General features: G+C 49.3%; 1 protein-coding gene across 2 annotated transcripts in view; it reads right to left on the bottom strand.

The window, feature by feature from the left end:
* The window catches only part of LOC114710307 (NADPH--cytochrome P450 reductase), a 48,324-nt gene that overhangs the window by 18,378 nt on the left and 6,560 nt on the right, over positions 1-23,386 (bottom strand). Inside the window, exons 1-2 of one of the 2 annotated variants that reach the window (XM_037198306.1) lie at positions 15,414-15,482; positions 858-1,049 (exon numbers count right to left, since the gene is read on the bottom strand). In XM_037198306.1, the coding sequence (XP_037054201.1) occupies positions 858-1,036 (179 nt within the window). In that variant the 5' untranslated portion in view covers positions 1,037-1,049; positions 15,414-15,482. Of the gene's footprint in view, positions 1-857; positions 1,050-15,413; positions 15,483-23,386 lie in introns of those variants that run through there. The other variant, XM_028894410.2, reaches the window with a different exon arrangement.

The following is a 23,386-nucleotide window of genomic DNA, read 5'->3' as shown; positions in this document are numbered from 1 at the left end:
CCCTCAGTCTAGCTCGGCTAGTTTTGAGTCATCAGGCCCTGGGCCTGTCACTGCCTAGGGCGAGGAGAGAAGGGGCAGGAGGTGAACACCCAGCCAGATAATGGACCTTAAAGCATTCCGGAAACTCCTCTCTACAAAGCACTTCCCACGCTCTCAACAGCCTACTTTTCTTTTTGAGGTACAGACTCAGTTAGCTCAGGCTGACACATAGCTTAGCATGCCCTTGAACTCCTGACCCTCCTGCCTCCACTTAATTGCTTGTATTGCAGGCCTCAGCTTCCCTCATGGAACGCCATCTCAGTGGTCCTTAGGATGCTTGGTTCACACTACACATGGCACTAACACATGCAGCAGGAAGGAGAACTCAGGCCCCGTGGGTAAGTTCATGCCATGACCTCATCAAGTACTCCACAGAGCCCAGGAGAGTGGCGCTCTGGGCCACCAAGTTAGACCAGGGAACAGAGAAAGGAAAAGGTTCAACATCTCGCCAGGTTGGCCCAGCAAGAGAGCATAAACTCAGTGAAGCCAAGAGTATGCTTCCGTCATAGCCACACATTCTAAAAGGGTTTGGAAAACAGTGGGCAAACACCTCAGGAGACATTGGCTCAGAAGATCACTCATGGGGAAGGTAAATCCAGCTCTGCTTTGTTCTTCCATGTGTATGTGTGTGGTATGTGTCTTATTATTAACGAAGACTTAAAGCGTCATCTACCCATAGGGTCAGCCCCACACTCAAGCCTCAAAGGAGTCTCGCTTCTTACAGCCTACAGCCCCAACACAGGGAACAGCATGGAAGGACGAGGTGCCAAGGATGCCCAGCAAAAGGGGTAGCCAAGACTCTGAGGGATGCCACTCACGTTGTCTGGATCTTGCTGAACTCTGGTACCTCTTCTTTCTTCTTTCTAAAGATGAACCAGTAGGTCAGGACCCCCACGATGAGAGAGAACAGAACCATGTCCGTCGTGCTGAAGAGAGACACTTCTTCGGCCACTGCCTCAGTCATGGTGGCACTGGTGTCTTTGTGAGAGTCCCCCATGTCGGTGACAGAACTGTCGGCAGAGAGAAACGGCAGATGTCAGGGAGGAGGGAAGTCGAGGCAGCTACAGCCTAGGAAAGAGCCAACACTGCGACTACCCCAATGGTGTCAGCCAAGGGCGGGGTGAGCCCTTTAGCCAACAACGAGAACAGAAGCCATGGGCTCCCAGTGTCCAGAGCATCTCCAACCCTGCAGGAAACATGGAGGTCCTTGTACTCACAATTAAGCACCAGGGAAACCAGGAAGGCTAAACACACGTGGTTGTCTCTCAAAGGGAGCAATATATAACCTGTTTTCTGCCCAGAAGGCTGTGAACGGATGTAATGGCCTGGTGACCTCTGTGCTATGTATATGGACAGGTCACACTGGCTCTCCCAGACTCTTAGGTTTATCTCAGTTGATCTACAGCACTATCCTTCTGGGGACCCTTACCATGAGCATTATTTACCTTGAGCCTGCTCCCTTAGTTAGTCTATAGAACCTATCATTATGGAAGATGTCACTTACACTTTATGAAAGTTTCAATATAATCATGTCTTAAGCTTTGTTATACACACAAGATTGAGTTAATTATCACCAGGAAACTTTTTTTCCCCCAACTGTACTCCACTTAAATATGCCTAAAATAACCTGCTTGAAGTTTGAACCAACACTGGCTACTGAGTAGTATTGAACCAAATTTCCCTCTTGCCTCTCCTGGCCATGGTGTTTGCAGAGACCCCCACACAACTCCATAAAGACAAGGCGTGGGCTAAGACCCCAGGAGAGAGACAGGTACTTTACCCCAAAGGCTGGGCTGTTGAGTTGTCTGAATGTGGCATGGTTCTAAGTCTTTGGACTTGGCCCTGGGAAGAACCCTGGAGATCCTGGCTGACCATAGTGCATCTACAAGAGACCCTGGGTCTCAAGAATGGGCGAAACTAACAACGAGGCTTATGGTGAACACACAGCTTGGCACCTTGGCACTTAGAAACCCTGGGCTAGTTTGACATCCATAGGTCCTAGGGACACACACAGGTCCAGGCCTCCACATCTGCAAGAATCATTCCCATAATACCCTGGATACCAGGGCTCTAGGGACATCGATGGTTGGTTACAGTTGAATTTCAACGGATGCTAGAGTCAGGTCCTGAGAACTCCACCATAAACTGAAAATAGCACTGAATGAAATGCTGTTCAATGCCTGTTCGTGTGACCCCAGAGGAGGGCAGCTCTAGAACTCGGCCCTAGCCCTCCCGCACCTCCCTCCTTGTTTAGCGTCCATCCTAACCTACAAGCTCCTTTCCTCAGCTCTTCCTGATAGCCTCTCCGACAAGTTTTAGTCTTCCTGAGCCACAAGTAAAAAGCTTTCCTCAGCTCTGTCCTGGGGAGACACTGATCCTGAGTTGGTCTTGAGGGTGCTTGGCTGGCCTTTCCATCATGGAAACCTAGCAGGTGGGTAGATCTGTTCTGGGGCACAGCTGAACAGCATGAAGTCCTGAACCCTGAGCAGGCCACCCTTTCTATTTCCCCATAGTCCTGTGACTAAGCCAGAACGCACGAGTCACACCTCAGCAACTCAGGCCAGCAGAGTGGCTTCCTGTCAGCTTCCGTTTGCTGTCACAGCCTCAGGAAAAACACTGGGCCAGCCTCAATCTGAGGTTGTCTGCTCTTTCATTCTACAACCACTGGGGACAGCCTCCTTCTCGGGTTTTAGACATGTCTTCCCAACGGCTGGACTTCTGTCCTTACATGTCCTTACCGGGTGGTGCTGGGAATAGAACCCCGGGCTTCCCACATGGTAGATAGGTGCTCTACCACTGAACCACACCCCAGCCCCTCACTGGGGGATTCTAGGCAGGGGCTCTACCACTGAACCACACCCCCAACCCCTCACTGGGGATTCTAGGCAGGTGCTCTACCACTGAGCCACACCCCAGCCCCTCACTGGGGGATTCAAGGCAGGGGCTCTACCACTGAGCCACACCCAAGCCCCTCACTGGGGGATTCTAGGCAGGTGCTCTACCACTGAGCCACACCCCAGCCCCTCACTGGGGGATTCTAGGCAGGTGCTCTACCACTGAGCCACACCCCAGCCCCTCACTGGGGGATTCTAGGCAGGTGCTCTACCACTGAGCCACACCCCAGCCCCTCACTGGGGGATTCTAGGCAAGTGCTCTACCACTGAGCACAGCTCCCAGCCTCAGCAGGCAGTTCTACTGTACTGCTGTAGGGCTGTACTTCCGGGCCACACCCCCGGCCTTTATCTTCATTGGTATCTGAGACTAAATTTAACTCTCATGTCCTCAAGAACTCTGTATTAAGTATTTCCACCACACTATGTATTCAGGGCTGGCTGTGTCTGTCCAACCTTGTCTTCCTCTTTGACAAGCCCACGCACCTTCTGTCAAACGCGTACAAAATCAGACCAAGAGGCGTTCAGGGCCCGCTTTGATGGAGGGTTCTAGGAAAATCTGTCTCACAGAATTGGGATGCAACAGACATTCAGCGTTAGCTACAGCCATGGGAGTCTGCTAAGGGCAGAGATGCTAACAGAGAGAGAAGCCTGCCTTGTATCCCTTTGTGAGGCAGCGGGCAGTACCGAGTCCTTGTCTCACCGGGCAGCCCAGACCCCTGCTTTCCAGAAAGGCAGCCAGACGCTCACAATACCAAGTCACAAGGCTGACCACACGACTCAAATGAAGTGCCTTCCTGCAGGCAGTTCCTAAGGTGGTGGAATATTGGGGCACAGGGGTACTGGTAGACCGGTTACCCCCCAAATCACATCCTGGCCACGGAAAGGGGCTTCCAATGGTCAGACTACTCCCTACACAGGGGTCTTTTTATTATTTTTGTTTTCATGTTTACTTTTTAACAGTGTAGCTCAGACTGGCTAGACCCTTCCTCCTCAGGCTCCAAGTGCTGGTGTTACAGATGTGGACCACCACACCTGGAGTGACTGAATACCAATGGCCAACTTGACAGTCTTCAGGATCACTATGGAAACAAACCTCTGGGCATGTCTGTGAGGAAGCTTCTAGATAAGGTTTGATGAGAAGGGAAGACGCCCCAAATATGGGCAGTGATATTTCATGGGCTGGGGTCCTAGGCTGAGTAAAGAGGGAGAAGAAGCTGAGTCCCAGCATTCACCTCACTCGCATAGGCCTATGGACGCACTGTGAGCTACCAAACGCCTCAAGCTCCCATCATGCTCTCCTGTCATGATGGACTGTATCCTTGGGCCATGAACAATATAAACCGTTCCTTTCCACGGCTTCCGTCAGGCATTCTGCCACAGCAGTGCACAGCACACCTCACACAGCTGAGGCTAGAGGAGGGAGGAACAATAAGAGTAGTCGTGCACAGACGTTAGTTATCCCAGATCAAGAGTTCAAAGTCTTCCTCAGCTACACAATGCGTTCAAGGTCGGCCTCCGCTACGTGAGACCCTGACTCAAAAAACTCATCTTCTTGTTTAACCATTTATCTTTATCTTTCCTTCATTTCATCAGCTGGGCAGGAATCTATGGTTTTTTGGTTGTTTTTTTTTTTTTTTTTTTTTTTTTTTTTTTTGTGTGTGTGTGTGTGTGTGTGTGTGTGTGTGTGTGTGTGTGATGGTGAGACAGAGTTTCTTTGTATAACAGCCCTGGCTGTCCCGGAACTCGCCTCTGTAGACCAGGCTGGCCTTGAACTCACAGAGATCCGCCTGCCTCTGCCTCCTGAGTGCTGGGACTAAAGGCGTGCGCCACCACCACCATCACCAGGTGGAATATGTGGTTTTGACTCTGAACTCAAGAGAAGTAGCCAGGCTCGTGGTGCAGCCCTGTGGACTCACTGAGCCTGTTTCAACCAGCATCCACTAGCATCAACAGCAATAATTAGGCTGTCCAACTTGCTCTACCCTTTCCTGGAGCAGAGTTGCCTCCTTTGCCTTTCTAGGTTTGTGGAAACTGGCCAGCTGGTGAAAGTAGGAAGATGAACGGTCAAGCCATGGTGTGCACTTGACCGTCTAAAGCTGTAGGTTCTATGCTTGTGATTCAGCCAACCTCAGAAAATATTTAGAGATCCACCCTAGCACGTAGAGGCAAGAGATCTCTGAATGCAAGGTAGACAGCCCAATTATTGGCTATTCATGCTCGTGGACGCTGGTGGGGGCTTTGCCAGGTTCCAGAAGAGCATGCGAGGCAAGAACACAAGGGTTCAGGCCATTGAAACAGCTCCCTGGATAAAGGCGCTTGCTGCCAATCTTAGAGACCTGAGTTTGATCCCCAGGACCCACATGACAGAAAAGACCTGGTTCTTGCAGGTTGTCCTCTGATCTCCAGATCTGCACCGTCACACAAACATACAGACACACTAAAAACGAATTCAAAAATTTGTTGTTGTTTTGAGACAGTCTTCCTTTATGCTGCTCTGGCTGTCCTGGATCTCGCTCTGTAGACCAGGCTGGATTCAAACTCCACAGAGATCCACCTGCCTCTGCCTCCTGAGTGCTGGGATTAAAAGATGTTTTTTGTTTTTGTTTTTTTCAAATAACAGAAAGGTTCTCTCTCTCTTTTCCCAGGAGACTGTTTACAACACTGGAGTACAAGGTCATCCTTCTTTGAACATTTTTGCAACTTCTGGTCAGTACACAAGACTGAGGCAACCCAGCACTCAAAGTAAGATGAATCAGTCACTTGCGCAAAAAACATCAAATTAGAGAAGAGGCTGGCAGTGGCCGAGTGGTGCCACATGGTGCGGAATAGCGGTCACTATTAAGGAGCCTAGTAGCAGTCATTGTCAACTCACATATACCCAGACAAGGGACCTGGTGTCATCCTGAAGCTTTAGGGAGGGAAGAGGGTCCGCTCAGGCTCGCAAAACTCTGCCAAGGTCTCGAGGCTTCCAGAGGACTGAAAACTTTAAGGAAACAAATTATACCATTGCCTAATACACAGCTCCCCTGCCTAAGAGTCTCAGGGAAACTGCTCCCCAAGGCAGCCTGCCTGCAAGGGTGACTGGGAGCTGTGACCAGCCTATCCAAAAGTCTGGCATCCGAACCGATGTGCTGTGGGTGTGGTATTAAGTTTTCCTTTGGGGGGGATTCTGCAGTGTGCTGTTGCTGTGGATGTCTTTGGGTTGGTGCTTTCTGAATCGGTTCTAGCAGCTTTTGGAATTTGTCAGTTTATGCCTTTTGCCACCATGACTTACTGATTTTTTTTTTCTTTAGCCCTAACCTCTCTCTTCTACTTCTGGGTTAAGTCCTATTTTTTAAAAATTAATTAATTAATTAATTTTTTCGAGACAGGGTTTCTCTGTGTAGCTTTGGTGCCTGTCCTGGAACTCACTCTGTAGCCCAGGCTGGCCTTGAACTCACAGAGATCTGCCTCCCGAGGGCTGGGATTAAAGGCATGTGCCACCACTGTCTGGCTATTTTTTTTTTTTTTTTTTTTTCGAGACAGGGTTTCTCTGTGTAGCTTTGCGCCTTTCCTGGAACTCACTTTGGAGACCAGGCTGGCCTCGAACTCACAGAGATCCACCTGGCTCTGCCTCCCGAGTGCTGGGATTAAAGGCGTGCGCCACCAACGCCCGGCGCTGGCTATTTTTTTAAAATTTATATATATGTGTATGTACACGCAATGTGGGTGCAGGTCCCTGCCAGTCCAGAAGCCAGTGTAGGATCCTGTGGAGCTGACGTTACAGGCTGATATGGGTGCAAGCCCTCTTCCCCAATGAGTCCTCTCTCCAGTCCTCTTAAAGACTTATCCTTGCTCCCACAAGACTCTTAAGCTCCTTCTCCCAACTTTAAATCCAGTTTTCTCTTGTTCAGACTGGAAAGTCTACAGTTCTATCTTTGAGCTCATTAACTGTCTACTCAGCCTCCTCCCCACCCTCAGTGCTAAGGATGGAATGAACCAGTTCCAGTTAGCTTTAACTGTCCTTTCATTGTCCTAACCTAGCCTACAGCCATCTGAGAGCAAAGCCTTCATTGAGGAACTGCTTAGATCATTGGCCCACGGGCATGTCTATGGGAAACAGTTTTGACGGCTGATTGATACAGGAGAGCCCAGCCCACCGTGGGCAGCACCATTCCCTTGGCAGTCGGTACTGGGCTGTATAAGAAAGCTAGCTAAGCATGGGCAAGTAATTGAGCCAGGAAGTGTTCTTCCATGGCTTCTGCTTCAACTTCCTGCCTGAGTTCCTGCCTGAGTTCTGCCGATGATGGGCTGTGTGTGTGACCTGTAAGGTAAAATGAACCCTGACCTCCCCTAAGCTGCTTTTGTTTAGAGTATTGTACCACAGCAGCAGAAAGAAACATGGGACAGAGCCAAAGGTCTCATGCACACCAGGCAACTGTCATCCCTTAGTCCTTTTTTTCTTTGTTTTTTGACTGTCTCATGTAGCTCAGGCTGGCCTCAAACTAAGTATGTAGCTGAGGCTGGCCTCAAGTACTGGGATCACACCTGGCTTCCTCTGTCCTTTTCATCAGTTCTACGATCTGTTGGGTTCTTTTTTCACATCTTGTGTTATCTTGCTGTTGGCATTTGTCTATTACCTTTTTTCAAGTTCAGCTTTTCTTGGTTCTTGGATATGGTGATTTTTTAAAAAATGTATCCTGGATTTAAAACAAAACAAAACAGGGTTCAAGTCAGGCATGGTGGTGTAACCTTTAATCCCAGCACTTGGGAGACAGAAGGAGGCAGATGTCATACAGAGAGTTCCAGGACAGCCAGCCAGGTCTACATAGAGAGATTCCATTTCAAAACACTAAACAAACAAATAAATAAAAACAAGGTCTCATGTAACCCAGGCTGGCCTCAAAAATCACTGTGTAGCTGATGACAGCTTTGACCTCCAATCCTCCTGCCTCCACATCCCAGATGCTGGGATCACAATCATGAGCCTCCATGGGTGGATCCTGGGTGTCCTAAATATTAGGTTAAAAGATTCTGGGTTTTACTTGATTCTTCTCTTTCAGGGGGACTCCTCTGTCACCTGCTGGGGGTGAGGGGAAGGAGGGTGCCAACCTGTTGCTCTGAGAGAGCATTCATTCTCCCTACCAGGAGGACTATGGTTCCTCAGCCGGCCTCTACTGACATCTTCTGGCATGGTTCTGCCCGGTCGGAGTGAGGAGCTGCAGCCAAAGGCTCTCTGAGATGTCTCTCCTAAACAGAGAACGTTTCGTGGCTCCCTTGGAGAACTGAGATCTCTCTGGCATCTGATGAACCTAAAGATTACTAATAATGCTTGGCTGTGTATGGCCTCAATAGCAAGCTTGATGTTTCTGAAGAACTAACTAATGTGAGACAGTCTTAAAGGAGTTGAGAAAGCCCCGGCTTAGTGTGAGGGAGCCAGCTCCCTCAGCAAAGCACTGGCCTCTCAAGTGTCAGAACCTGGGTTCGTTTCCCAGATCCACATCAAAGTCAGGCATGGGCCAGCGAGATGTGTTAAGGGGCTTGCCACCAAGCCTGACAAGTAAACTAGAACCCAGGGTCCCACATTGGGTAGAAGAGAAGTGACTCCTGAAGGTTGTCCTCTGACCTCCACACACATGCCATGGGAGTACCCACAATAAATAAATGCCAAGGGGGAAAAAAAAAAGCCAGATGTGGTGGTACACACCTACAATCCCAACAATGGCGAGACCAAAACCAGAGACTGGAGCATCACAGGAGCTCACTGATCAGCGAGCCTAACCTAGTTGGCAAACTCCAGGCCAATGAGCCTTCCACAAAGAAGGAGCCTGAAGAGCAACACTCGGGGATCCGTATTTCACGAGTGAACGTGTGCTGTTATTGTCCCCAGAGCCAAACTGCTGTCCTAGTCAGGAGATCTACTTTCCAACGGTCGGAGCTGTGGACTGCTACAGTTCCCTCACAGAAGGGGGTGGGAGGGTCCCTGCACCCTCACCCTCTCCTGTACCCCTCTTTCCGGCCATGTATACACAAGTTTGCCCTAACTGCGGATGGCCTCACTAAACAGGCTGGGAGGAAAGAAAGGGGGGGCCCTCCGTGGTCCCAGGAACCCACCATCCATGCTAGATGAAGACTTCCCAGGGCCCCTGCCTTGGGGTCACCCACACTCCTGCCAGTAACCCCGCTCCCATGCTCTGTAAGGGAAGTCCAACAATCTCACTGGCTCCCCAGGGTGGACTCGGTTTGTCACTGGGACCTTAGAATGAGGGAGTGAACAACGTTCTCCCCCAGGGAGGGAATTTTAGTAACACGTGCACCTGTACACACACAAACACACACACAGAGACACACGAACATACACACACACACTCTATTAGTGTGCTTCCTGTTGCTGTGATAAACACCATGGCCAGAATCAACTGGGGAGCAGAGGGTCTGTTTGGTTTGCGTGTCCCTATCACAGTCCATCACTGAGGAAGTCAGGGCAGGAACGCAAGCAGGAACAGAGGGAGAACACGGAGGGTGCTGCTCACTGGCTTGCTCAGTCTTAGAGTACCCATGACCACCTGCCAACAGTGGGCTGGGCACCAGATCTTCCCACACTCATCCTTAGTCAAGAAGATGCCCACAGGCCACCTGACAGAGGCAGCTCCTCAACTGAGGGTCCTCACCTCTTCCCAGGGGTTAATAGTCTGACCCGCCCCTGGCGCTGCCCTGCGTCCTGACATAAAGGCCTCATTTTCAGGAAAACTCCTCCCCTTCCTCCTCTTCCGCTTTTCCTCCCACGAGGTGTGCACTCTCGACTCCCCTTCCTCTCTCTTTTTCTCTCTCTTCTCTCCCTCTTTCCTATCTTTCTCTTCGTCTCTCTAATATAATAACCCATTTCGGCGCAGATGCAGCGTCCAGGTCATGAATGACTGTCGCTGCTGCCTGGCCGCCACGACCGCATGACGTGGGTCGCCCACCAGGCTGCTTCAGCATGCCAGCATGGTTCCCTGCACTCATGGGATACCCTGGCCCAGCCAGCTGGGGATCCCCCCCACGCCTGCAAATTTGTAACACCAGGTAACTCTAGTTGACAAAAAAAGAAAAGAAAAAAAAGAAAGAAAGAAAGAAAAGAAAAAAAGACCCAGCACAAAAGAAAACACTAGCTTAATACACTCTGAAGTGGGCTCTGCTAAGAGGTGTTATAACGTGGTTAAAAACCAACCGTGGAGCAGAAGTTGGAACAGGGAAAGCCGAAAGCCTTCCAGGGCTTCCTAACACTGCGACCCTTTAGTACAGTTCCTCATGGTGTGGTGACCCCCCAACCATAACATTCTTTTCATTGCTCCTTCATAACTGTCATTTTGCTTCTGTTATGAATCATAATATAAATATCTGTGTTTTCCAATGATCTTAGGTGACCCTTGTGAAAGGCTCATTCAGCCCAAAGGGGTCAAGACCCACAGGCTGAGAGCCATGGCCTAGGACAAATTTTGTGAAACTATGCTGTGATTATTCCTGTCTTACCACACTGCAGCGAGAGTATTTACAGCACGATGTCACAGTCATGACTGTCAACAGTGCACCTTACAGACTCTCAACTTCCCCCCCATCCGTCCGCTCTGCAGGCTTTTGGAACCAGGAGCTGAATATCCAGCCTGTCCCTCTCGGCAGCAGCTGAAGAACACAGCGTGGACAAAGTTCAGGGTAGCCTAGGCTGGCTTTGAACTTCTCGTCTTCTCGCCTCTGCCTTTTGGGTGCTGGACTCAAAGGCATGAGATGTCTGGTTATGTGGGGCTGGGGACTGAGCCCAGAGCTTCCCACATGCTTGGCAAGGCCTCTGCCAGCTGAGCTGTGTGTGCCCAGCACTGGTCTGATGACTTTGTGCTCTGTGTGCAGATGGAGAGTTCTCTGAACGACTAACTTCAACGACTTTATTAGTACTGAAAGGCTCTGGAAGGTAGTTTTTCTGTGAACTTAATTTTTTTTTTCCTTTCTTTGTTTGTTTGCTGGTTTTGAGACAGAGTTTCTCTGTGTAACAGTCCTGGCTATCCTGGAACTTACTCTGTAGACAATGCAGGCCTCAAACTAAAGAAATCTACCTGCCTCTGCCTCCTGAGTGCTAGAACTAAAGGGGTATGCCACCATGCCTGGCCTTGATTTTTTTTTAGAGACTATTAACCTAAAATTACCTGTGAAGATTATACTGCAATAGTCCATTAAACAAAACAAACATGGTATAAATTGTGAGTAATGTCAAACTGTCTTTATACAATTTCTGGATCGTCAAGAGTAAACCGTGAAATGAGATCACCATTCCATTTAAAAAAACAAAAATTGGGGCTGGAGAGATGGCTCAGTGGTTGGGAGCACTGGCTGCTCTTTTGGGGACCCAGGTTCAATTCCCAGGACCCACATGGCAGTTCACAACTGTCTGTAACTCCAGTTCCAGGGGATCTGGCACCCTCACAGGGACATACATGTAGGAAAAATACCAATGCACATAAAATAAATAACTTAAAAATGTTAAAAACAACAACAAACTCCCTATAGTTTCTGAGTTCAAACCACAGTTCCAACAGAGTTCCTCAGACCTAGACATGAGCACAAAGAAAATTCCTCTTTCTTGTAAGGCCTGGAACCCAGGGCCTGTGACAAGCAATGTGTCACTCAGCCACCCCTCCAGTCCCTCACTGGGGAGTTCTAGGCACAAGTAAGTGTACTGAGCCACACCCCCTAGTCCAGGAAGGCCCCACATTAAAATCCACTTGGCTATACAATCGGTGACTTCCTTACACTGTCTCATCGGAAATGACTGATCACCTGAAATCCGTAATAGACAAATACCAAGATGACACTCCAGGTCGGGTATGGAGGCGCACACCAAAACGCAGGCAGAGGCCAAGCTGGATTTATAGCGGGTTCCAGGCCAGCCAGGGCTATCTGACTTTTTCACTGACAGGACAGGAAGCCCAAACTCGTTGGACTGGCTGAAATACAGTGAGAGTCCAGTGAGCAGCGAGAGGCAGCCTGTGCGGGAGGCAGGGACAGGCGGTGTAATTAAGACTTGAGCACTAACGATGGCCCAAGGCCAGATCAAGGGACCTAAACGTAAATCTGAGGTCTTGGAGCCTGGGGAAACAGGAGAACTGGGGTGAGCACTGGCCAGATGGGAAATACGGTCCAGGAAGGTCAGTGTCTATAGTTTCTGTGCCAACCCAGCCTGACCTTGACTTCAGCATCCTAGGGAACGTTTTCTAGCCAAGGGACCAACGCCCCTCGGATGGTGGCCTTTCCCCCACATAACAGGGCTTAATTTGGAACCATGTGACTGGCACGAGGTGAGGCAATGCTGCTAAAGAGGAAGGCGGCCACCAGAGGCACCAGTGAAGGCATGACTTAGCAAGAAGCAGTCTCTGCACAGATGCAGTTAACCAAGTTCAGGGGACGGGCTGGGCTGGGCTGGTGATGTGGCTCAGTGAGTAGAGCGCTTGCCCAGCATACAGGAAGCCTTTGGTTCCATCCCCAGCACTGTATGAGCCCAGCACATGGTGCACACCTGCAGTAATACCAAAACTTGGGAAGTGGAACCCAGGAGGAAATCTAGGAGTTTGAGGCCAGCCTGGTCTACATAGTGACTCCCAGGTTAGCCAGGGCTACAAAAAGAGACCCTGTCTCAAAAACAAAAAACAAACAAAAAACAAAGCCGGGTGGTAGTGGTGCACGCCTTTAATCCCAGCACTTGGGAGGCAGAGGCAGGCTGATCTCTGAGAGTTGGAGGCCAGCCTGGACTACAGAGTGAGTTCAGGACAGCCAGGGCCACACAGAGAAACCCTGTCTCAAAAAAACAAAACCAAACAAAAAAACCAATGAAAGGTGCTGGGCATGGTTGGATGCACTTGTAATCTGGGGTGCTCCCTGGCCAGCCAGCCTACTCATCAAGTTCCAGGCCTGTGAGAGATCCTGTATCAAAAAACAGAATGTAGGGGCTGGACCGATGGCTCAGTGGTTAGGAACACTTCCTGAGGGTCTTCCAGAGGACCCAGGTGGGGTTCACAGCACCCATGTCAAACAGCTCTCAAATACCTGTAATTCCAGCTCCAGGAGGTCCGACACCCTCTTTTGGCCTCCTTGGGCATTTGTGTGCGTGCGTGCGTGCGTGCGTGTGTGTGTGTGTATGTGCGCGCACGCGCATGTGTGAGTGTGTGTACGTGTGCATGAAGGCAGACAGTACCCGAGAAACACCACTGGCACACATGACCACACATACACACAAACAAAAGGGGCACCCTGAGAGCAGTCAGAACGTCCGTCACTCTCTACACCCATCCGTCCCTAATCTCTCCTCTATGCACAGTCAAGCAAGAGCAAGCTAGACATAATGGCGCCCGTCTGCAGCCCAGCACTGGGAGGCTGAGGGAGAGGATGGCTGAGAGTTAGGACAATCGGGGCTACAGAGTGAGTTCTAGGTCAGCTGGGCTACAGCCAGAGCTTGCGCAGCAAACAGACAAGGGAGAAGTAAAAGAAAGACACTAATTTCTTTAGTTAAAACGTGGGCCCCAGGGAGGCTGGAGAGACGGCTCAGTGGTTAGGAGCATGCACTGTTCCTGCAGAGATGTGTTTGTCTCCCAGCATCCACATCGGGCAGCTCACAACTACCTGTAAACTCCAGCTCCAGGGTTCAATGGCCTCTTCTGGCCTCCACAGGCACCCAACCACCATCACTACCACCACCACCACACACACCCCAAAAGAGCAACAAAGTAACCAAAACAAAAATAAAACGCCAGTTCCAAGAACAGCCTGTGCAGTGCTCAGAGCCAGGCTTCCTGCTCTAATAGACTGTGGAGGGTAAATAAACAGCACATTGTCCCGCGTCCCGCCTCCTGCCTCCCAAGTGTTAGCATTAGGACTTCTCATGCCCTGCTGAATCTCCATAAATAAAAGACCTGCTCCTTCCTCCTGGCAAAGCGGAAGGAATTCCAGCCTGCAGTCCTTCCGGTCGGCGCCCACCCTTTCTGCTGAGTGGCATTCCAGCCTCCACTCGTTGGGGTGGGTCACTCCCTGGAAGCCAAGTCCTCCGCTCTGGTCAGGAGTTACAGATTCCTGCCTGCACAAGGTCTCAGCGGGTAAGGGCACTGGCTACCAAGTCTGCCGGGCTAAAATCAATCCTGGAGACACACACAGCGGAAGGAAAACACCTACTCCCACAAGCTGTCCTCTGACCTCACATAAAACATTTTCATTAAAAAAAAAAAAAAAAAATCACAGGTTCAAGGGTAGAAACAAACTCCAGCCAGAATCTCACCCTTTGCGGGTCATTTTCTCTTTAAAATTTGCCTTCCCTACCCCCGACCCCGTACGTAAATAGCACATAATATATACACATTCAGATACATACCCTCACCAAAGGCTGATTGATTGACATACTTAGTTCTACTGTGGCTTGTTTTATTGTTGTTTTGCTTTATGTTTTTTCCCCCTGAGACAGGGTTTCTCTGTGTAGCCCTGGCTGTCCTGGAACTCTGTAGACCAGCCTGGCCTTGAACTCAGAGATCTGCCTGCCCCTGCCTCCTGTGTACTAGGACTAAGTGCATGCACCACCATGCCTAGCTACAATACTTGTTCTCAGAAACACTTTGGCTGGCTCTCGAGATGGCCTAGTGGGAGAGGGCACTTCCCAAGCCTGGTGGTCTAAGTTCCATCCCTGGGCCACTCAGGGTGGAAGGAGAGAACAGACCCCTCTGATCTCCACGTGCAGAATGTGGCCCAGGCACACCCACGCCCACACCCATCTATACACACAGAGATAAATGAAATAAATAAATGTAAAATACACAGAAATAAATACTTGATGCGTGTCAAAAAACCAGGCAAGTGCTCTTACTGCTGAGCCATGATCCCAGCCCTTCACTAAAGAATACTAGGCAAGTACCCTTCACCTGAGCCATACCTACTCTCTCTGCCTCTACCTCTCATGTGCTGGGACTCCTGGCCTGAGCCATCATGCCCAGCTCTGAAGCTATCTTCTTATGGAGAGAGAAAGAGAGAGGGATCCCAGTTCCTTGGATGCAGTGACTCTCTGTTTGGAAGATGTCTCCCTACTCGGTCTGGTACCATGTTCACCGAAGCATTCCCAGCAAGGCTCACCCTGGACGCCATGCTTTCAATATAAACAATGGAATACTATGCAGCAATTTAAAAACAATTATAAACTAGAGCCTCTCATGAAAAGACTGCCCAAACACATGAAAACTGTGTGCTCATCAAATATTCAGTAATGAACCACAGAAAAATCAGATTATCTCCCTGGTGCTCCTGGCTGTAATCGCAGCAGCTCCAGGTCTGGGGGTTCCAACACCCTCTTCTGGGTTCCCCCGACAACTGCACTCACATGCGCATGCCCACACACAGAATTTAAAAATAAAGCAAATCTATTTTTAAAAGTTTCCTGAGGGCGGCCCCCTCGGTGGCTCAGTCACTTGCCACAGTCCCCCCCCCCTGTAAAATACCAACCTCAGGACACCAGAGGCTCAGCGTCCAACGTGAGCCACCGGGGGACACAAAGTCAGATCCAGACCACAAGCTGTGACTGCTGTGACCAACCATGAGTTGGCCTGAGGAGACAACTGTGTAAAGTGCTGACTGTGCACGTGTGAAAAGCTGAACTTGGCAATGTGTGCCTGCAATCTCCGCACTAGGGCGGAGCTGAGAGGATGCTGGGGAAATAACTGGCCAGCAAGTGTAGCCAATGAGAGACCCTGACTCAAAATATAAAGCAGAGCACTACCAAGGAAGACAGCTGACATCAGTCTCGGGCCCCAACACAGAACTCTGATGATTAATCAGAAATTTCCAGACAACAAAAGGGAAATCTGAAGTCTGACATGGTGGTCCACGCTTGTAATCCCAGCACTCAGGAAGCAGAGACAGGCAGATCTCTGTGAGTTCGAGGCCAGCTTGGTCTACAGAGTGAGTTCCAGGCCAGCCAGGGCTCTGTGTAGGGACCCTGACTCAAAAAATAAATGAAGGGGAAACTCGAATTTTCACAGCCAAGAACATGGCTAACTCGAAAATGATCCACAGATAAAGGCTGACTGACAGCCCAGTACTGGCATACCTAACTGGAATCTTACCATGAGAAAACAACACATAAATCCAAGTGGATTACCAAGACACAGCCCTATTTTCTGAGAAATGTCAACAACAAAATGAAAGACTATCCTCCAGATCAAAGGAGATGAGAAGTGAAATAGGTCTAGCGTGTGACCTTAGAAATGACAGGGCTGTGACTTGATCCCTCCCACATAGCGCTCTTCTCTCGATGTGGATTTGCTGCACTTATATAGAAAAAAGCTCAGTGACTGAATACCATGTGAGGCCCTGGGCTTTGTCCCCAACACTCTGTCTCACACACACACACACACACACACACACACACACACACACACACACACACGAGTACACATGCAGACGGATACACAGAGACACGTGTAGTCAGGCATACACATACAGACACATTGATACACACAGATATGCATACATACACAGAGGCACATACACAAACATACACATTAACACAGAGACACATACCCATACACGCATACTCAGACACAAACACACATAAACTACCACACAGACACACACAGACATATACAGAAACACTTACGTAGCACACATTCTAACTGGTCTTAATAATAAAAACCCGCAGCCAGATATTGGGGTAAATGCTGGAAGATCAGAGAAGTAAAGGGGCAGCCAGAGTCACTCTTTCCTCCACAACCTCTAAGATCTGAAAGGGGCGAACTCCTGTCCCCTCCAGCCTCATATTCCTTTCTCTCCGCCCAGCCATACCACTTCCTGTCTCCACCTCCCTAGTGCTGGGATTAAAGGCGTGAGATCCTAAGTGTTGGGATCAAACGTGTGTGCCACCGCTGCCTGGATTCGATGGCTAACTAGCGGCTTAGCTCTGCACTCGGATCTGCAGGCAAGCTTTGTTTATTAGAGCACAAACAAAATATCACCACACACTTATCCATACAAACATATCTGTACACAGATATACAGAAACACACACAGTGAGACATACCAAAACACACGTATATAAGTATACCACACACACACACACACACACACACACACACACACACGTCTGAATCAAAGGGGGTATTTTGAAGGCTTCTGACTTACTGTCACATTAGCTCTGAAGAAGCAATCGCTTCCACCAGCCCTTCATGCTCAAGGCACACTGCTACTGTGAGGAGACAGGAGCCTGGGAGGGCAAGTAAGTCAGCTATGAACTAGAGGGAACAGTCTAAGGAGGCCAGGAACCTGCGTCCCAGAAGAAAGGACAAACCAAGCCAGAGTGTGACTTTTGCCTTTCTTGCGGGAAGATACGCACTCCTTGCCCAAAATACATAGGCCAGATACTGAGGCCCAGTTCCTGGCTAGGTGAGTCTAGAATCAGCCCCAGTTGCCATGGTGGGTTTCTTGACCAAGGAATACGAGATGGCAGGTGAGAAAGACGGGGATGGCAGACACAAAGGCCAGATAGAAAACCGGATAAACTAGTTCGGTGTGGTGACCCAGGCCTCTAATCTGACTACTCGGGAGGTTGAGGCAGGAGGATCAGCATGGGCTCAAGGCCAGCCTGGGCTACACAGTGAAGCAGTTGGTCATAAATACGCTCATAATCGGAAGACGGCAATGAACGAGGGTGTTCAGCTCTCTTTCTCCATTTTAAAGTAGCTTTTAAAATTACATATATTTATTTTATTTGTAATTGTGTGTATGTGTGTGGTTATGTGCAGAGGAGTTCAGGTGTTCAAGGCCAGAAGAGGCTATATGAGATCACTTGGAGCTAGAGTTACAAGCTGCTGTGAGTTGCCTGATCTGGTTGCTGGGCACTGAATTCAGGTCCTCTGCAAGAGCAGTAAATACTCTTAACCAGTAAGCCATCTCTCCAGCCCCCTTTCTCCATTTTATTTAGTTCATGATGGAACAGGCTCACCCACAGTCAAGATGGGTCTTCCCACATCAATGACATAATTAAGATAATCCCCACAGGCATATCCAGAGGCCCATCTCCCGGGTATCCTAGAGTGGACAGTCAAGATTAGCGGTCACAGCAGAGTCCGAGCTGAGAAGGGGGTGTCATTCTAACAGGGCATCCAGGCATTAGCAGGGTCTGGCCTGTGCTCAAAGCCCACTGCCTACTTGCTCAAATACTTTTATGGAGAGCACAGCCATACCCATTCACTCACATGCCGCCTACGGCTGCCTTCTTGCTAAATAAAACAACAGTTGCTCAGCTGTCAGACACTGCAGCTCACACGATTCGAGAATGTACTATCTGGCCCTTCACAAAGGAGTCTGCCAGTGTCTGGCTTAGTTAATCACTCTGTACCAACGCTACTTCCGGCTCTGGATCATTTTAGCGTGGTTATGTAAGATGTGAACATCAGGAAAGCTTGATGAGAAATGGAAAGAAACTGATATTATGCAAGTTCCTGTAAGGGTAACACTAAATCTGATTAAAGAGTTGGGGCTGGGGAGGCTCAGTCAGGGACTGCCTGCCTTGTAAACATGAGGACCTGACCTGAGCCCCATCCCCCCAGGACCCGGGTACAGCGTGTTCAGCTGGCACTCTCCATTTTAAAGCAGTATTTTAAAACCATTTATTTTATGTTCAACTATGTGTATGTGTATGTGTGTGAGTTCAGGTGTTCAGGAGGCCAGAAGAGGCTGTGAGATCCCTTGGAGCGGGAGTTAGAGGCTGGAGGATCCCTAGATCGCATTGGTCAGCTGGTTTAACCCCAGTGGTAAGCCCCAGGCCAATGAGAAACCATGTGTCAAGAAAACAAGATGTAGGAAGTGGATACTTGACTAAAGGCAAAGGATAACCAGACTCCAACCCACTGCTCCAGAGAAGCTAGGAACAAGGAGAACCCTAAGAGGGACGCACAGATAGCCCAGCAAAGGAGAAATAGATGAGATCTACATGAGCAAACTGGGAGTCAGGGGGTAATGGAGGGCAAAGAATGGGGATGAGAACATAAGGAAATGGGAGGGTCGAGCTGGAACAGGGACAAAGCGGGAGAGCAAGGAAAGAGATACCATGATAAATGAAGACATCATGAGAACAGGAAGAGGCAGGGTGCTGGGGAAGTTCTCAGGAATCCACAAGGATGACCCCACCTTGGACTATGAGCAATGGTTGAGAGGGTGGCTGGACTGGTCTACTCCAGTGAATTAGTGAATTAGTGAATACCCTAACTGTCATCATAGAGCCTTCAACCAGTTACTGATGGAAACAGATGCAGAGATCCGTGGCCGGCCAGGAGCCAGGCTGAGCTCTGGGAATCCAGTCAATGAGGGAGAGGAGAGATTCTGTGGGCAGGGGACATAGAGATCATGAAGGGAAAACACGCAGAGATGACCAGCCACACTAGCGGAAACCCATGAACTGTGGACCAGTAACTGAGGAGCCCCCATGGGACTGGACTAGGCCCTATGGATATGTGAGACAGTTGTTTAGCTTGAAGTATTTGGGGGGACCTCCAGGCAGGGGGATCGGGATCCATCGCTGGTGCATGGGCGGGCTTTTTGGAGCCCAGTGCCTAGGGTGTGACACCTTGCACAGCCTTGGTGCAGCGGGGAGGGGCTTGGACCTGTCTCAGCTGAGTGTGCCAGGCTCTGGTGACTCCCCATGGGAGACCTTGACTTGGGAAATGTGGGGATGGGGATGGAATGGGAGGGGAATGCTAGGGGATTGGAAGAGGGAAGAAGGGGGATCTATGGTTGGTATGTAAAGTGAATAAAAAAATTCTTAATAATAAAAAAGGAAAAAAATAAACTATAATAAAAAAATAAACTAATCAAAATATTGGAAATGAAAAAAAAGAAAAAACAAGATGGGAAGCTAGAGATACAGCTCAGTGGTTAAGAGCACTTGCAGAGGACCCAGGTTCGAGTCCCAGCACCCACATGGCAGCTCACAATGATCTTCCAACTCCAGTTGCCCTCTTCTAGCCCCATCAGGTACTGCACACATGTGGTACACAGACCTATAACATATATGCAGACAAAATACCCATATATACACACTTCAAATCCCATGATGCAGGAAAATGGCTGAGAGTTCGAGACTAGCTTGCTCTACACAGTTCAAGTCCAGCCTAGACAACTTACTAACACCCTGTTTCAAAACAGAAAATCAAAAAGAAGGCAGAGCACCAGGTGGCAGTGGTGGCGCATGCCTTTAGTCCCAGCACTCGGGAGACAGAGGCAGGCGGATCTCTGAGTTCAAGGCCAGCCTGGTCTACAGAGTGAGTTCCAAGACAACCAGGACTACAAAGAGAAACCCTGTCTTGAAAGATGGGGGGGGGGGGATCCTGGACTAGAGCCTCATTCCTGTAGAGGCAGGGAGGCAAGGGGCTGTCTGTGGGAGGGACTAAGCATCTAATGCCTCCCCCGGAGACTGGCCACCTCCAGCTGGGGCAAAGCATCTCTTCCCACTCAATGCCGCAGATCCCCAAGCTGAAGCCGCTTGCCACAAAGGACCGTTCTGCCTCTGCTCCCTTCCGCCCATCCCCAGAGTTCTACCTTAGAGCGGCTGTTGTTGTTTTGGTTTGGTTTTTTTTTTTTTTTTTTTTTTTTCCGAGACAGGGTTTCTCTGTGTAGCTTTGCACCTTTCCTGTAGCCCAGGCTGGCCTCCAACTCACAGAGATCCGCCTGGCTCTGCCTCCCTGGAACCTCTGGAGCTGTGAGCCAAAGGGTGTGGGTGCTGAGAACTAAACCCAGGTCTTCTGGAAGAGCAGCACATGCTCTTAACTGCTGGGCCATCCCTCCAGCCCTCTACCCCTTTGTTCTCTGGAACGTTCTCACCACTACTCTGGCCTCCTTACTGCCTTTCATCCGGCTGGCCTTGTTCTCACATAAGCACGATCCCAGCATCTCAGAGTCTGCCCGGCAGGCACGCCGTGCTCTGTGAACACTGAGCACGGGGCTGGTGCTAGCCGCCTTTGCCAATGACCCTGACATCCAGGAAAGGCACACTGGGCCACAGACCTGCTTCCTTCAGTCCTGTCAGCTTGCGCCCCACACTCCTTCGTCTCGACTCCTAGAAAGCTCTGCACTGAGTTCCGTGCTCACTCTCGATAGCTTCTCTCTCTCTCTCTTTTAAATGATTTACTTTTATTATGTGCATTAGTTTTGTCTGCACGTACGTCTGTGTGAGGGTGTTGCCACCCCTGGAGCTGGAGTTACAGACAGTTGTGAGCGGTCATGTAGTTGCTGGGAATTGAACCCAGTCTTCTGGAAGAGCAGTCAGTGCTCTTAACTGCTGAGCCATCTCTGCAGCCCAAGAGATTCTCTTGATTCTCATCTGGCACAACTGACTGGCCTCTCAGGTCCTGCTAAGCTCTTGGTTTTGCTGGAAAGAGCACGTGAGGTTCCATAAACTTACGAACCAGTAAGCCACAGAAGAACAAGGCTTCGTGTGTATTGTTACTTTCTAATGGTTGTGATAAAGCACTCTGACAAAGGCTCGGCGGTTAAGAGAACTTGCTGCCCTTCCAGAGGACCCGGGTTCGGTTCCCAGCACCCACATCCAGTAGCTCACAACCACCTGTAACTCCAGCTGCAGGGGACCTGACGCCCTCACATATACATACACATGCACACACACAATTTTAATATAAAAAATTAAAAACAGCTGAGCAGTGGTGGCACACGTCTTTAATCCCAACACTCTGGAGGCAGAGGTAGGCTGATCTCTAAGATCCAGCCTCGTCTACTGAGTGAGTTCCACGATAGCCAGGGGTACACAGAGACACTTGTCTCAATCAATCAATCAATATAAAATTTCATAGCTACTGTACCTTAGAATAACAATCTTCCAAAAATACAGGTAGCACTTAATTGGACATCTGGGCTCGGTAACACACAGGACAAAGATCAGCAATATCCTTGGGAGCATGAAATCATATTCACTCATTCATTTACTCACCTGTTCATCAGGTTATTATCAACTGAGTGTCTATCATCTTATGCCTGGCACTGTTCCAGGCCCTGGCTTATCCCCACAGAAATAACCGGAGTTCTCTGCGCTCACTGAACTCACCCACCATCCCAACTATATTGCCACTGGGGTAGAAAGTTCTCAGATTCTTTTATGAGACCCTGTCTCGCTATGTAGCCCAGGCTTGCTTCAGACTTGCCACCCTCCCACCCCAGTCAAGGGCTAGGATTACAGAAATGAGCTGCATGCCTGTGGCTCTACTCCTTCTGTTACTGACTACTTTATAAAAGGTAAACACAGATGAAAAACATGTACTCAACAGATAAGGAGAATGGTTTTAAACTCTTGAACAAAGCTGGAGGTAGAGAACTTAAAGGTAGAAAATGTACTGGCGCACCTGAATCCCTGATTTCACCCCCACACACACCAGTACCTCCCTGAGAACACATACACAAAAATTCTTTTCTTGTTTTGGTTTTGGAGACAGGGTTTCTCTGTGTAACAGCTCTGGCCGTCCTGGAACTCACTTTGTAGACCAGGCTGGCCTTAAATTCAGAGGTCCACCTGCCTCTGCCTCTACAAAAATTCTTAAGCAAAGTGGGCAGGGGGTGGGAAAGAGCAGCATTTGAGTGAGGCATGGCGGTAAGTGCCTGTAATCCCAGCACCCATGAGGTGAAGGCAGGAGGATCAAGAGTTCAAAGACAGCCTTGGTCACAGAGCAAGCTTAAGACTAGCCTGGGCTACATAAGACTCTGTCTTAATAAATAAATAACAAAGAAAAACAGAAAACAAACCAGTCTTCAAGATCAGTCTAATAGGGGCTAGAGAGACGACTCAGTGGTTAAGAGAGTGCACTCTACTCGTACAGGACTCGGGACCTCTTCCCAGCACCCATGTGGTGGTTTACAACTCTCTACAACTCCAGTTCCGAGGGATCCAATACCCTCTTTGAGCTCCACGTCTATACATGCAGGCAAAACACAGATACACATAAAAATAAAAATAAATGCTTAAAACTATAAGGGGAAAAAAAAAACCAATCTAGCAATGGTACCATGGACAGATCTTGAGAAGTAGGTGGGGAAAAGCAGAGAAGAATTAGGAATTCCAGGCCAGCCTGGAACACGGCAAAGTTCTGTCTCGAAGAAAGAAGAGTAGGCATCAGAACAGCTCAGTGAGTAAAGGCGCTTGCTTGCAAGTCCGGCAGTCTGAGTTCGATCCCTGGGATCCATGTAAAGAGGGAGGAAAGATCTGAATCTACCAAGATGTCCTCTCTCCTCCACACCTGTGCTGTGACACACTCACTCACACTCACACACACTCACACACACACACACACACAACACACACACACACACACTATGCATCCACACTAATAATAACAAATAAAAATACTTAAAAAAAAAAAAAAGGTCAATCTGAGGACCACAACAGCTAGTGAAGACCATGCAATTACAGAAAAAGATTT

The sequence above is a fragment of the Peromyscus leucopus genome, chromosome 23 (assembly GCF_004664715.2).
Source record: "Peromyscus leucopus breed LL Stock chromosome 23, UCI_PerLeu_2.1, whole genome shotgun sequence".
In the NCBI taxonomy this organism is placed as follows: Eukaryota; Metazoa; Chordata; class Mammalia; order Rodentia; family Cricetidae; genus Peromyscus; species Peromyscus leucopus.
The sequence above is the reverse complement of the archived record's forward strand: the minus strand, read 5'-3'. Positions and strand labels throughout refer to the sequence as shown.